At 36.0% G+C, this 15,175-nt stretch overlaps 1 protein-coding gene across 2 annotated transcripts in view; it reads left to right on the top strand.

Annotated features, from left to right (window-relative positions):
• Nucleotides 1-15,175, top strand: part of KCNT2 (potassium sodium-activated channel subfamily T member 2) — a 346,988-nt gene that overhangs the window by 196,579 nt on the left and 135,234 nt on the right. For both annotated transcript variants that reach the window (XM_046679418.1, XM_046679417.1), the window contains exon 14: nucleotides 1,648-1,756. In XM_046679418.1, the coding sequence (XP_046535374.1) occupies nucleotides 1,648-1,756 (109 nt within the window). The remainder of the gene's footprint in view (nucleotides 1-1,647; nucleotides 1,757-15,175) is intronic.

Raw genomic sequence — 15,175 nt, 5'->3', positions numbered from 1 at the left:
TTGCTGGTTCGGATCTTAGGCACAGACATGGCACCACTCATCAGGCCATGTTGAGGTGGCATCCTACATGCCACAACTAGAAGGACTCACAACTCAAATATACAACTATGTACTGGGGGGATTTGGGGAGAAAAAAAAGATTGGCAACAGTTGCTAGCTCAGGTGTCAATTGTTAAAAAAAATTAATTTGAGAAATAATGAAATAGTGGTTTAAAGTCACTGTCCTTTTGCAAACATTCCATATACTTTTCCACATTCAAAATTTGATTTAGAATCTACCTGCCTTTCTGAAAAATATTAAGTATCATGGTTATGTATTTTTTAAAATTTCTTAAAGATCATTATCATATCCTGAGAAGTAAAAATGAGAGACAGAGAGAGAGAAAAACATTAATAGCAGATCCTTGATTTTTTTAAAGTGTAAATCCTGAGATATAACTATAGCATACAATTTCTTCCATGAAATGTGAAGAAAAATAAATAAATAAGGAAATGAAAGAAAAAGAGAAGCAAATGGGCTCTTTCATATGCTAACTCGTATTATAAAAACAGGAGTAGGGTTAATATTTACCTGTGTGGAGCATTACAGAACCATTTCCCAAGTAATTTTTTCTTGTTTCTTCACAAATTGTATTGTGTACGTGTTCATTTTATAGGTCTGGCTCACCAATTCAACCTTCTATTTCTTAATTTAGCTAAAAATTCTGTTCTCTGCTCAAGAATATTTATTTTCTTAGAACTTTAAATATTGGCTTTAGTCCCAATGCCAGCTATAATTGTTTACTTCCAAAGGGAAAGTTTTTTCCCAAAATAAATAATACTTTAATCACTTCTATAAAATATGACTCCTGTGGAAAATTGAATATCTGGCATGGGGGCCCTCATTTCTGCATGAGAATGATATCCTTGGGCTGAGTAACATTATCTCCCTTTCCTGTGGCCTGCACCGTCTCCTGTGCCATCATCTCTAGCCTCTTTATTGTTTTTACATCATTGAATTTCAATTGCCATTTATTTTCCTTCCTGGTTGGACTCTGTCATTCTTTGAGTTTATGACCTTAGGTCTCCAGGTTAAAGTCAAATTTAAATTTAAATTTACTTTAGCATTAATTTTTATTGGTTGATATTATAGTTTTGATTGTACAAAATGTATTACTTATGTGTTGTGCAAATATTATCTACCGCGTCTTTTAATAATTACTGTCTTTATGCTGTGTGACTATGAATTTGATAAATCAGTACTGCTTTAAATCAATCCTATTGTATTTGATGCTGTAGAATTATCAGAACTAAAATAGAGTTCATACAGTCTCTGATCTATTTTCCAGACTGAAATCTATCTACGTCTTATCTCCTTGTACCAATAAGGCATAGGAAAAATTAAACATTTTGCCAAAAGCTGCCAATTTTGTTAAAGACAGAACTGGGGCTAGAATCCCCTCCCTTCTGAATCACTCATAGTCTAGTACTCTCTCTCATGAAATATTTTTCCTGGGGGTAAGATTGCACATGTAGAAACATCTCTAGCACAAGTGTGTTTATGTTGAAGCTTTTGTAATTTTATTCATTGTTTGATTTTTCATATTATTTTAGAATATTACTATCCCGAGGTAAATTATTCTAATTTACCTATTTTATTTCAAACAGATCATGTTGTCTGTGAAGAAGAGTTTAAATACGCCATGTTAGCTTTAAACTGCATATGCCCAGCAACATCTACCCTTATTACACTACTGGTTCATACCTCTAGAGGGCAGTAAGTATATTTTTTCTTTAAGATAACGTATTTTAAATTATAAAAAAATAATATAAGTGCAATTATGTGATTTAGAAATATAGTAAGCCAAACTAGACAGCTAGATATGTACCTTATATTTGTATTTGTGTGAGTTATCACAAAATACAGACACGTTAAAAGGTCCAAGACATACAGAAAATTGACAACGATTTGCTCTCTTTCCTATCTTGAGAGAATCTTTTTCATACTAAATTCTAAGTGACTACATCATTTGTTTGGCCCAGGATTAGGGCATTGTTTCTATTTTCCAGATTAGTACTTAGCAAATGAAATAGGATAATGAAGGTCACTAGTATAAGATCTTAAAGCCATTTTTCTCTATTCCTGAGGTAAGTTTTTATCTTAAAGCTGTATGAACACAATTGACCTCAAAATTAAAACGTTACGATTCTTATAGCATGATAACAAAGTCGTTGATAAAATTAGGTAATGTAGTAAAAGAAATCATTTTTTATATACATTTCAAAGTAGATGAGGGAAGATTATAATATCAGAATATTTTGCTCTTATTTATTTATTTTGATAGAGTTTGATCGAAGTTGTTTGTGACTTGGATGATCAAGGAAAACAGAATCAATGAACATAGTCACCTGTCTTATTGAAAGAGATAAATGTTGCACTGCATTTCACACTTTTTCATATTCCTTATTTGGTATTTTAGATAAAATGTTGATTTTCAAAGTAAATTCCACTGTGGTGCTTATAGTTGTGATTTATTTAAATTTAGTAAATTAATTGATAGTTATTTAAGTGAAATGCCAAGTCAAATAAATCAAGAAAAAGGAAAATTCTTTCTTGGGATTTAATATTAGATGGAGTAAGTTACTAATTGAAAAATAGTAAATACCCTGTGGTATTTTTAAGTAGATTTTACTGTCTTACATCTAATTACATCTCTGCTCTATTGGGACAGTCAGAATTTCCCAGGAGCAGTTTTCTCAAAGTTCTGAATAGATTCATTTCTATTCTACATATTTACGAGCCTTTAATCTTTGCAATGGAAAGGAGGTAGCAGAATCATGAATGAAATTGTTTTTCTTTGAAGAAAGTACTGAGCGTTTTGACAAAATTAAATAAAATACTGAAAACTGTTTTGACACAGTCATTCATAGAATTCATCATGAGTTCTTTATTTTGCTGCCCGTCTTTGTCATAGAATCATACAACTTTAGAACTGAATATCTAGTTCAGTGTACAAATAAAATGAGGCCTGTCAACACTAACATGCGTCAGTACTCATAGACCGGTTAGATTACATTGTCTGACTCCTAATAAATATTATTTATTGACACAGAATATTGCCTGGTGAACAAATTGTACTTGGCACAAATTAAAAAAGAATTTCAGCGACCCTTAAAATAGTACTTTTCCCAAAATACCCTAAGGAATTTTGCCTTATTAAAAAAGAAAGTGATGTTGTTGAAGACATTGTTACCACATAATTAAGGATTTCCCATAAATGAGTATGACCTGAAAAATTATTCCACAACTAAGTGTCACAATCAATGCTGTTGTCCACCAGAATCACTTTCTTTATTGCAGCTTTATTGAGATGTAATTTGCATAGCATACAGTTCATCCATTTAAAGTGTACAATTCAATGTTCTTTAGTATATTCATAGACTTGTGCAACCTTCACCACTAACTTGTGAATATTTCCCTCACCCCGTAAAGAAAGCCTTTTAGCACACGCATTTTCCCCCAATCCATTCAGCCTTAGGTAACCACTAATCTACTCTGTCTCTATGGAGCTTTCTATTCTGGACTTTGCATATCGTATATAAATGAAGTCATACAATATGTGCTTGTTTTCGTCTTCTTTCACTTGGCACCATATTTTCAAGATTCATCCATATTATACCATACATCAGTACTTTTTTCCGTTTTATGACTGAATAATATTCCATTGTATGGATATATCGCATTTTATTTTTCTATTTATCAGCTGATGGATATTTTGGTTATTTCCAGCATTGAGAATATGTTTACTCTTAACATTTTTATAAAGATTTTTTTTGTCAACATATGCTTTCATTTCTTTTGGGTGTATGTCTAAGAGTGGAATCACTGGGCCTATGGAAACTCTGTTCAACCTTTTATAGGCCTGCCAGAATGTTGTCTAAAGCTACTATAACATTGTGTGTTCCCACCAGCTATGTATCAGGGTCCCAGTTTCTTCACATCCTCAGCAACTCTTGTTATTATCTGCCTTTTTGATCACAACCATCCTAGTGAATGCAATGTACTCTCTCATTGTGGCTTTGACTTGCCTTTCTCTGATGACTAATTACATTGAGCATTATTTCATGCATTTATTAAATATTTATATATCTTCCTTAAGAAAAACCTCTTCAAATCCTTTCCCCATATTTAATCAGGCCATTTGTCTTTGATTATTGAGTTGTAAGAGTTTTTATATATTCTAAATACAAGTACCTTAATCAGATATGTACTATCATTTGAATATAAATAATCATCCAAACAGGAGATCACTTAGTTTAACATAGCTAATATATTTTATTAAGAATATTGTTGGGGGGCCAACCCGGTGATGTAGTGGCTAAGTTTGCATGCTCCACTTCAGTGGCCCAAGGTTCACGGTTTAGATCCCGGGTGTGGCCCTACACACAAACCATGCTGTGGCAGCATCCCACATACAAAAAAAAGAGGAAGATTGGCCCAGATGTTAACTCCGTGACAATCTTCTCAAGCAAAAAAAGAAAGATTGGCAACAGATGTTAGTGCAGGACAAATCTTCTTCAGCAAAAGAAAAAAACAAAAAAAGAGAGAATATTGTTTGACTGAAGTAATTTGTATCAAGTCTTCTGTATTATACATTAATTGAAGATATAGTCAAGATTCACTATTAACAGAACATGTTTGAAATTTTGCCCTGGAGCATCAGCAGGAATTAAAGAGCTCAAATATATTGATTTAATAATAAGAGAACAAACTTGGTAGTTGAATTAAGTAGTTTAGTGGGGAAAACGTTGAATAGTCCAAACAATGCTTTATGCAAGGATTATCAAACTACAAATTAAAAATGAAGCTTACACTAATATTCAAATTTCTCTATTAAAAAAGGAGAGAGAATAATATTATTAAAACTTCATTTTATAATAAGTGATGATTTTGACTAAAAGTAATTGATATTCACAAGGTATTGTGTACCCTATTAGTTGGTACAAAGTGACAAAAGAACCTGAGACTTTAGGATCCAACAAGCGTAGAAATAAATATGATACAAAACCTAAAATGATCTAATTTTAAAATACATTTTTTAAATAAAGTGCTATGTAGATTGTAGGTATTTAAAGAAAATAATAAATGTGAGTTCTGAAACAAATGAGTTAGACAAAGGAATCAAGAACCGGAAATCATTAGGTAAGCTCTTTTAGTGACAGACCTGCCATCAATCACAGTAAAAATGGAGCTCCTAATTCAGCCTGAGACTTAGACTTGCCTACTCAGACAGCTTCATCCTTTTCTTAGTCTGCCTCATCTTCTAGCCAGTAGAGATGGGGACAAGATGAAAAACACATATCAAAGATGAATTTCCTACTTCTGGACTTTTATATAAGAGGAGTATTAATGTAAAAAAATTCTATCTTGTATTTTGGAGTCTCTACAGCAAATTAGCCAGTACCTTGACTAATAAAGCTCTCAAGACTGATCGACACTCATAGGGTCTTACATTTTCTTTTCCTGCTTGTTAACATATTCATTCTGGTTCTAGTTGATCTATAATTCACAAGGTAACTTTTAGATGACTTCAAGTAACTAGGCTCCTTTTATTCATTGAAAGTTCACTCTGTATTTTAGCAGTCTACAATTTTTCCCCCTCACTCATTTTATTTGTAATTTGAGTGTTCAGTGCTCTTGGCGATGATATTACTTATTGTTTATTAAATTAGCATTTCAATTTATTTGGCATTCTTGTTAGAAAGATGAACATAAGTTTATTCTTTGGGCAAAAATTGCTGTAGGCTGTTAACAGGGACTGTGATGCTTTTAGCAAGGAAATGACAAATTATCAGGCCAGGTGCTAGACAATCAACTGGCCCATCTTGGTGACATTTTCATTCATATCAACATTTAATTTTCATTTTCTATTTCTTTTAATTTACTTTTATGAAAATATCTATTTCATTAGTCCCATCCAAGAGGTAATATTTTGATCTCGCTGATGGCCAATGGGAAAGAAAGAATTGATAAAGGATATTACAAAGTTAGAATTTATTAGACTTGGCCACTGGTTAGATATGAATGTAGAAAACAGATAAAAGAGAAAATCTCTTTACACTTTGACCCTGGACAGTAGAGAGCTATAAAATATGTAGTTCGGTGGAAGGAAAAAAGGAGTTTGTTGTTGGATATATTTGCTTTCTAATGAGGATATAACTGGTGATGGGAATTGCTGCTACTCTTCGTTCCTGGGAAGGGATCAGTGCTATTCAGGGTCTTAGAGGTGAAAGTAGCGATAATGGGGATTGGGGAGAAATGACAACTTAAGACGTTTCCTTGGGAAACTATTACTTTTAAGAAACAGATGGAAGAAAAGGAATGAAAATATAGGATAGCTAATGGAGTAGAAAGGAGTAGAGATTTATAAAAAGAACTGAACAGTTAACAGTATAGATGGCTTAACATTAATGGAGACTGAGCAAGCAGAATTAGTAGGATTCGTAGAATTAGTAGATCACTAGTCTCTGGGGAGTTCTAAGAAAACAATTTTAGGCATGGAGACTTTCTCATATTGAGCAAGAATGAACAAATATGGAGACACTAAGAAAGTGAAGCCTGGTTGGAGAGTACCGCTTTATTAGGTTTGTTCATGAAGATAAGGAAGAAAAATAATGAAAACTATTGTGCAGAAATCTTGAGGAAAGCATTTTCTAAATATATTTGCTTGTATGTCTGTATGTATTGATCTATTTATTTTTTGTTTGCTTTTAAAGTTTGATTCACAGGGTAAGTATCAGTGAGGAGAAGGAGATTAAAAATGCACTAAGAGAGTAGGGGATGGGATCCAGACACTGTCTGGAATAGCTCTACCAGGTAAGGAGGAAAACTTTTATTCCTTAGAATGGAATGGGTAAGGAAAGGGGTAATTTACAGTTATTTTATTCATTCATAGTAAGGAATGTTACACTAGCTAAAAATACATTCTGCCCACATAACATAGTATCTGACTAAAAGTAGGGGTGATTATTTTACACATCAAAAGTCTGGGACCAGCATTCAGAGCAGGTTGTCTGACTCAACGATGCCAACAGAGCACCTAGTTCTTTCCATTTTTTGATTCCAGCATCTTTAGCCTGTAGACCGTAACCCTCAAGAGTGTCTCCTTGTAATCACAAAATGCCTGCTTTGCTGCAGGTATCTGTTTCTAGGTAGAAAGAAGGGAGGATGACAAAGGGGTAAATTTATTGACGACTGAGGCTATTTAAAGCTTTCCATGAAGTCCCACCCATTGCCTTCTAACATCTAAGGATACGGCTATATTTTGCGTATGAGAAGATGGACTTGGTTCTAGCTATATCTGTGAACGATGTAAATAACTTCAAATTAAAAAGTATATGTGTATATATACACACCTCTATGTTCATACACATATATACACATATTTATCTAAAATGATATGTTTACTCTTTTTAAATAATTAGGTCATATATCATAGGAATGAGAAGGTAAATGAGAGGATCTTATGAGGGGATATATTGAATCATACAAGTAATCATGAGAGCAGGATTTTTATATGTGAAATACAATGAAGGTCACTGCTATTTCATTAAAGAGAGAGCTCTAGTCTGGCGATGCAAAGTTAGCACTGTTAAAATAAAAGAAATAGTATTAAGTATATTGGAAGTATAATTGTTAATTATTACTTTTTTATAATTAGTCCTTTAACCTGAGTTTTTAATATGTTATCTGTCAAAGAACCAAAACCGAGCATATTATTATTATAAAACATGTGATTCAGAAAGTTCTTTCATTACATTAGGAGTCTTTTGGAAGTGCACATCCTAATCAAAACTAAAATTCCCTCTGTTTGGTAGTGTTCATACTATAAATGGAACTCATAAATCCAGGGAGGAAGTGTGGCAGAAAGGAAAGAACACCAGTTTTGGCAGATAGAGATGGTTGACTCACTCACTGGTAAAGCCAACTAACGTTGAGCCAATTATGTATTCCATTTAATTCTCTATCATTTTATATGGAAAATTTGAGGTAATAATTTCCTCATCCATTCCTTTATTCATTCATTAAACAATTATTTATTCAATGCTTACTGTATGACACAACCATTTTCGGTGTTGTGGTTTCAGTAAGGAAACCAACCAAAAAATCTGTCCTATCATGGAGATTTTATTCTAATTAGGGAGATAGACAATAAACAAAAATAAATAAGTAAAATATATAATGTCTCAGAAGGCAGTAGTGCAATGGAGAAAAATAAAGCAGGAAGGACAATGGGGAGTTCAAGGATGTAAGAGTGGTCTAGCTTAAATGATACAGTCATGCAAGACCTCATGGAGGAGTCGATATGTGAGCAATGATCTGATCATGTTAAGGTAGTGAGCCATACAGATATCTGAGGTAGGAGTTTTCCAGGCTGAAGGAAAAGCAAAGATTCTGAGATGCAAGCATCTGATGATTTGAGAAGCATCAAGCAGGCCAGTGTAACTACAACAGAGGAAAGAGAAAGGCAGTAAAAGGTGAGATCCGAGAGGAAACAAGGGGCCAGATCATGTAGCGTCTTTTGGACCCTTATAAGGATGTTGACTGTCACTCTAAGATGAGAAATCATTGGAAGATTCTGAGCAGAGGAGTGATGAGATTTGAATAATAAGAGAAAAAATGCATTGACTTCTTGGATGAGCAAAAAGTAATTAAGAGATTACAAGAATAATCCAAGTCAGAGAATTTAAACCTTGTCTTGGACAGGGGTACGAATGTGGAAGTGATGAGAAGTGCTCATATTCTAGATATATTTTGAAAGTATTGTTGTCTGATGTGGGATAGAACAGAAAGAGAAGAGTCTAGGATGATTGCAAATGCTTCCACTGATCAACCAGAACAATATAATTTACCATGATGAAGAAGACCACAGAAGATCAGGATTTTTATTTTGGATGGGATTAAGTTTAAGATACTCATTATGCTCTTAAAATTTTGTCCAGTGTGCCATCTGATCGTGAGGGAGAATTCTACATTGAAGATATCAATTTGGCTGTCATCTCCATATAGACATCATTTAAAGCCTTGAGAGTAAATGAAGTCACTTCATAGGATTATTTCAAGGATTGCACATAGCCATGCCAGACTGTAGTAGGTAGTCTTCAGTTCTTCGTTGGCTCTCTTAGTCCGTGTCAAGTGAGTCAGATTCGATGTGCATTGAAATCATTCTTTTAATTTGGGTCACAGACAGTATGAAGGTGGCAGGAGAGAAGCTTTAAAGACAAAGCAGGACATCCAGCACCATACATTGTGTTCGTGATGGAGTGGAAAATGACTCAGGCCTTGCACACATGTATTTCATATCTGAGCCAGAATATTTCAGGGCCTCTACCAAAATATGGCAATTCTAATGACTGCAAGAGAATAAAGGTTTGTAACTTCATTGGATATTTTGTGGAACAAAGAATGACATGAATGAGCAAATATGTATTAGAATGCTTCCAAGAAATAAAGAGTGAAGGCATACATGTTCACTGTGGTCAATCTTTTGAATCACTGTCGTATAAGTATTACAGAAATTAGGATTGAATATATTTTGAAAAAGATGCCTGAAATACATACAATGTCAAGCATTTTACTTTCAAGCGATATATCATATTATTCAGTCAGAAGATTTTTATAGAAGAAAGCCAAATAGAGTTATGGGAGGCATAAAACTCTTTTATCTCCTTAAAAGATACAAGATTTTAGTGACCATTTGAAAGTTTTTTTGGAAGAAATGCATTACAAAAATAATTTAAATAAGAGAAAATGATTAAATGCTATAAACATTATTTTAAAATAAATCAGAAAACAGTTAAAAAAGATATGTATCAGAGAAAATAGTGTCGTTATATAAATGTAAGCAGATTCAGATAATGATAACACATTATTACAATATGCTAAATAATTTTATTTTTATGTGGCCAAAAAAGGAGGCTTCAAATAGAAATCAATTGGTATATGATAGAATTATATGTTAAGTATTTTGAGTAGATAAAAAGATATAAGAATTCCAATGCTACATTCCATAAATAGCATTAGAAGTAAAAGAGAAGCAAAGTTGCTTTTATATTGTAGCAGAATCAATTTTTAAAAAGTTGTAATTTTGTAAATATGTTCCGCAGAGGTGGTTATCACATAAGAAACCCTTTATTAACTTACTGAGCAAGTATGTTATGTTCATCAGTAGCATCTGGAAACAGCAGGTCTGGGTATTGCTACAATGCTCCTTGTGAAATGAAAATTAACTTATAAACACGAACTATTAAGTTTTGTCTGTTGTTTCCAAATTAATTGGTATCTTTAAAAATAGGATATCTTTGGAGGCCGGCCCCATGGCGGAGTGGTTAAGTTCGTGAGCTCTGCTTTGGCGGCCCGGGGTTTCGCTGGTTCAGATCCTGGGCGCAGACATGGCACGGCTCGTCACGCCATGCTGACGTGGCGTCCCACATGCCACAACCAGAAGGACCGACTAAGATATACAACTATGTACTGGGGGGATTTGGGGAGAAAAAGCAAAAAAAACCAAAAATAGAATACCTTCACTCATGGTTGTTTCCTTAGCTTGCAAAATTTTATCACCTCTCTAACCAAATGCAAAGTGTTCATAAAATAATAGAGAGATGGGCTTGTTCAGCTTTCTTCACGAGCATTATAATTGTGTACATTTAAACTTAAATGAAATTCAGGCTTTCTCAAATAACTATTTCACCAAAGATTGCTTAATAGTTTTGTGAAATCTGCAACCACAGTAGAAGCACATGAAGCCAAAATGCAGTATAATTAATTTGTGTGTGGTGCATATAAATAGTGGTTCTGTTATTTCATAGAATTGCCAGATTTGTCTTCCAAGGCACAATTAATAATGCTTTGGATGGATGTTAATACTTTTCCTGAAAAATAAAATTACATACCCAAGTAAGAGTGGAAAATGCTGGATTAAACATTACATTTTTAATGGCTTGTTTTTGTACCTTTTTATCTGAACTATTTTAGACTTACAGAGAAGTTGCAAAAACTGTACAGAGAGTTCCCACACAGCTTTCACAGATAAATTTTCTCTAATGTTTACGTCTTACATCATCATAGTGCATTTATCCAAATGAGGAATTAACATTGGTACGATACTATTGACTAAATTATCGGTCTTATTTGAATTTCACCAGTTTTTCCATTAATGTCCCTTTTCTGTTCCAGGATCCTCTCCAAGATCCTGCATTGCATTAGTTGTTATTTTTCCTAAGCCTCCTCCAGTCTATGGCAGTTATCATGGGTGAGATTGGAATCAGGATAAACTAGTGACTTTTAATGCATATATAAAAAGAGAGAGAGATAGAAATATAGATGTGTGTCTGGATGTGTCTGTTAGTATCTATACACATAATTCCTAGCTCATCTACTGAGAGAGGCTGGAAGCAATGACCCTTCTGTAGCTGTGAGCACACAATGCACTCATCTTGGTTACTAAACCTCATTCTCCAGTAAGAGGAATCAGGGCTCCTTGGAGCATTGGTTGATTCCAGGACTGGGGCAGGAAAATACAGGAGGAGCCTGGAAAACTCTTGTGGTGCCAGAAAGTAAGGAATTGCTCGAAAGAGTATGGGAATTTGTCATAATGAACAAGAACCCACCTAAGGAGTTTCTAGTGAACTAAGAGGGAACAATTTGAGAAACAAAAGAAATAATGACAACGTTGACTTTTAACCCATAAAATCAAATAAGTATCCATGAGACCATACTGATAGAAATAAACCATGGAATGAATAAATAGAGAACAAGAAACAGCTCTCTCTTACTGAAGAATTCCAATTAATAAATATAAAAGGAAAGAAAAATAGAAAGTTATCATTAGACAAACAACTGTTGTAGACAAGAACCTCCAATGGCTACTCATATTCGTAGGTGAAAGTTTGAGAACCAGGATAATTGTGTGGTTTAAACATGTCTCTCAATCATATTTAAGAACTATGAAAGGACAAATTGTGACTCCACAGTGCAGAAAGCTGACAGACACCACCTTAACCAAGAGATCAGAGTAAACATCACCAACAAAACAGATGTCCACAGCGTGTAGTCCCTATCATGCCCTAAGAAGTACACAGCATAATTTCTTTGGTATTCCTGCTAGCATTTTCTGATCATGAGGAAACATCAGACACACCCGTATTGGCAGCATCCTACGAAATAACTGGCCAGTATTCTTCAGAATGTCGAGGTCGTGATAGACAAGGAAAGACTGAGGAATTAAATATTTATTTTTAAAGATTTTTTCATCAGCATGATTTGAGAGTGATTTAAATATTTTAGACAGCATTTTGGCTGGAGGAATTCCGTCAGCAAAATCTTTAAGAAAAAATATATTTGATGAAAATACAGAGCAAATGGCAGGCAAAGGAATTTTTGTTATACCCTACTGCTTTGAACGCAGATCCCAAGCGGATCTAGAGGCCTGGGCTAGACCATGCAGAAGGCTCCAGAGCTTCTCTGATCATTGGGTCAATGACCTCAAATGAAAATCAGCCATGAGACCTCCCTTGTGTATTAGAGTCCAACATCCATGAAGTCCCACTTTTAAGCCCTGTGATGTGAGGAAAAGAAAATCCAATGTCTTTTGCCATTACCAGGAAAAGGACTGTCCCTGTCTCAAAGGACAAGGGAGGGGAGGAAGGAAGGAGATAGAGACCAGAGGGGAAGGAGAGTTTCTAGCTGTATTACTGAGCAGGTCACAGAGGGCCTGGGGACGGGGCAGCCATGAGTAAGGAGGAAAGTTTCTCAAAAGTAATAGAGATTATAATTACCACCCTGATGGGAAGAAGGGAAAAGGGAAAACAAACCTTGGAGGGAGTGGGGAGCATACGCAAATGAGCTATCTTTAGCTCTGTTGGAAGGTTTCACACTCCAAAACTGTAACAGAGGATTGTAGTTTGTAATCTAGCAAATCTAATTCCGTCGCCCTCCTCCTGTGGGTGGATAAAATAGGGTGCCCATCGGGATGAGAGTCACTTGATTCCCTTTTAGAGTGAAACACATTTTTTGAAGTTTTAATAAGTTTTATTGTTCTATTTCAACTAATTGTCACTTGGAGTATAAAACTTGAACTTTATTTGATAGAACTTTCTTAAATCTGAGCCTCGATTTCCATTGCTAGATAATGTGTATACTTTGCAGTGGTGTCAGTCCGATCTGAGAGTATTAACAGGCTTTTTACCAAACCTGACATCTTCCCATCACTAATGCCCCACACCGTTAGCAACCTCGTGACTTTCCAACAACGGCAAGATGGGAAAGTGTCCTGTATCAAAAGTGCAACTGGGGGCTGGCCGGGTGGTGCAGCGGTTAAGTGCACATGTTCTGCTTCTGCCGCCCGGGGTTCGCCCCGGGTCCGGGAACGGCACTGCTTGGCAAGCCATGCTGTGGTAGGCATCCCACGTGTAAAGTAGAGGAAGATGGGCATGGATGTTAGCTCAGGGCCAGTCTTCCTCAGCAAAAAGAGGAGAATTGGCAGCAGATGTTAACTCAGGGCTAATCTTCCTCAAAAAACTAAAAAGTGCAACTGGCCGCAGGACGGCTCCATGCTTCCTTACGGTCTCACTCACTTCTCAGGTGGACAGTGTGGCTGTCCGCTGTTCAGCTGCTGACCACAGTTGAAGTCATCTTCTGGGTGGCTTCCTGGTAAACCCTAAGCCCAATGGCTGACACTTGTTGTTCTGAGGGCATACATCTGTGCCAATTCTTATCCCACCAACTTTCTGGGGGATGGTCCCACCAAGATGCAACTCCCTCTCTGACACTCCTGACAGGCTGTCCAGACATCTCTCCAGTTGTTTCTTTATTTAGGCTCCTCCAGGAGACTTCTTGGGCTTATACATTAGGTCATTAATGGGCCCTTAAGAAATATATAGATATATCCATGCCAAACGCACTTCCCTATGTGTGTGTGTACGTGTTTGTGGTTCACCTGGTTGCCTCAACCTACCCATACTTTTAGCTGGCTTTATGCCTCAGGATAGGCTGCCCTTTGGCTGACGACAGCCTGGGAAGGAATGTGGAATATTCTGCTGCTCAGACTTCCAGACTCCATGGAAAAGCCCTTTTCATATTTCTTTCTGGTGTCCTTCCCATCTTTCCCACTCTGAGGTGGGAATTAATTTCACTGTATCCAGAAAGTACTCAACAGATCTCAATTGCTCTTCTTCTAAAACTGCCCCCTCACACCTCTCTGCTCTAGACTCCGTGGGTTCTCTTGACGGCTGTATCAGTTTTCTAGGGCTGCTGTAACAAAGAGAAGGGGTGGGTTAATAACAGAAATTTATTTTCTCGCAGTTTTGGAGGCCAGAATTCCAAGATCAAGGTGTTGACAGGCTCGGTTTCTCCTGAGGTGTGTTTTCTGGCTTGCAGATGGCCAACATCTGTCAGATTGGATTGAAGTCCACAAAAGCCCCTATCTCTGAGTACTTTCACATTCTGAGGGACTGGGGGTTAGGACTTCAACGTCTGACTTTTTTTTTTTGTTATTTTTGAGGAAGATTAGCCTTGAGCTAACATCTGTGCCAATCCTCCTCTTTTTGCTGAGGAAGACTGGCTCTGAGCTAACATCCGTGCCCATTTTCCTCTACTTTATATGTGGGACGCCTACCACAGCATGGCTTGCCAAGTGGTGCCATGTCCGCACCCGGGATCGAAACCAGTGAACCCCGGGACGCCAAAGCAGAATGTGCAAACTTAACCACTGCACCACCGGGCCAGCCCAGTTCAATGTCTGACTTTTGATGGGCTACACTTCACCCATAACATCTGTGGAAGTAGGGGACACCATAGGTTTTACTGGAACACATCTATAATTTGTTACTGCTTCCACTATGCAAATAGTTCTGGTTCCATAGAAGCCTGCCTTTTCACCATAGAAATTAAGGAAAACGGTAATGTCTGTGTATTCTTGGTGGTCTTTCTGCATTTCTCCCATGACAAAAAAATTTTTAAAGAAATGACTTCAAGACTGGAAGTCTGAATGGAGATAATCCCAAGAAAGGGAAAAGATACACCTCTGAAAGTTGCTCTTATTTTTTATAGAAGTCCACATGTACTGGAAATCTCCACAGAAATACATGTTATTAGGTGTATCCAAAATCTGTTTGATTACTTCAGAAATGTTTT

Source organism: Equus quagga, chromosome 12, assembly GCF_021613505.1.
Source record: "Equus quagga isolate Etosha38 chromosome 12, UCLA_HA_Equagga_1.0, whole genome shotgun sequence".
Taxonomy (NCBI): Eukaryota; Metazoa; Chordata; class Mammalia; order Perissodactyla; family Equidae; genus Equus; species Equus quagga.
Note: the sequence above shows the minus strand (reverse complement) of the source record. Positions and strands in the feature narration are given on the sequence as shown.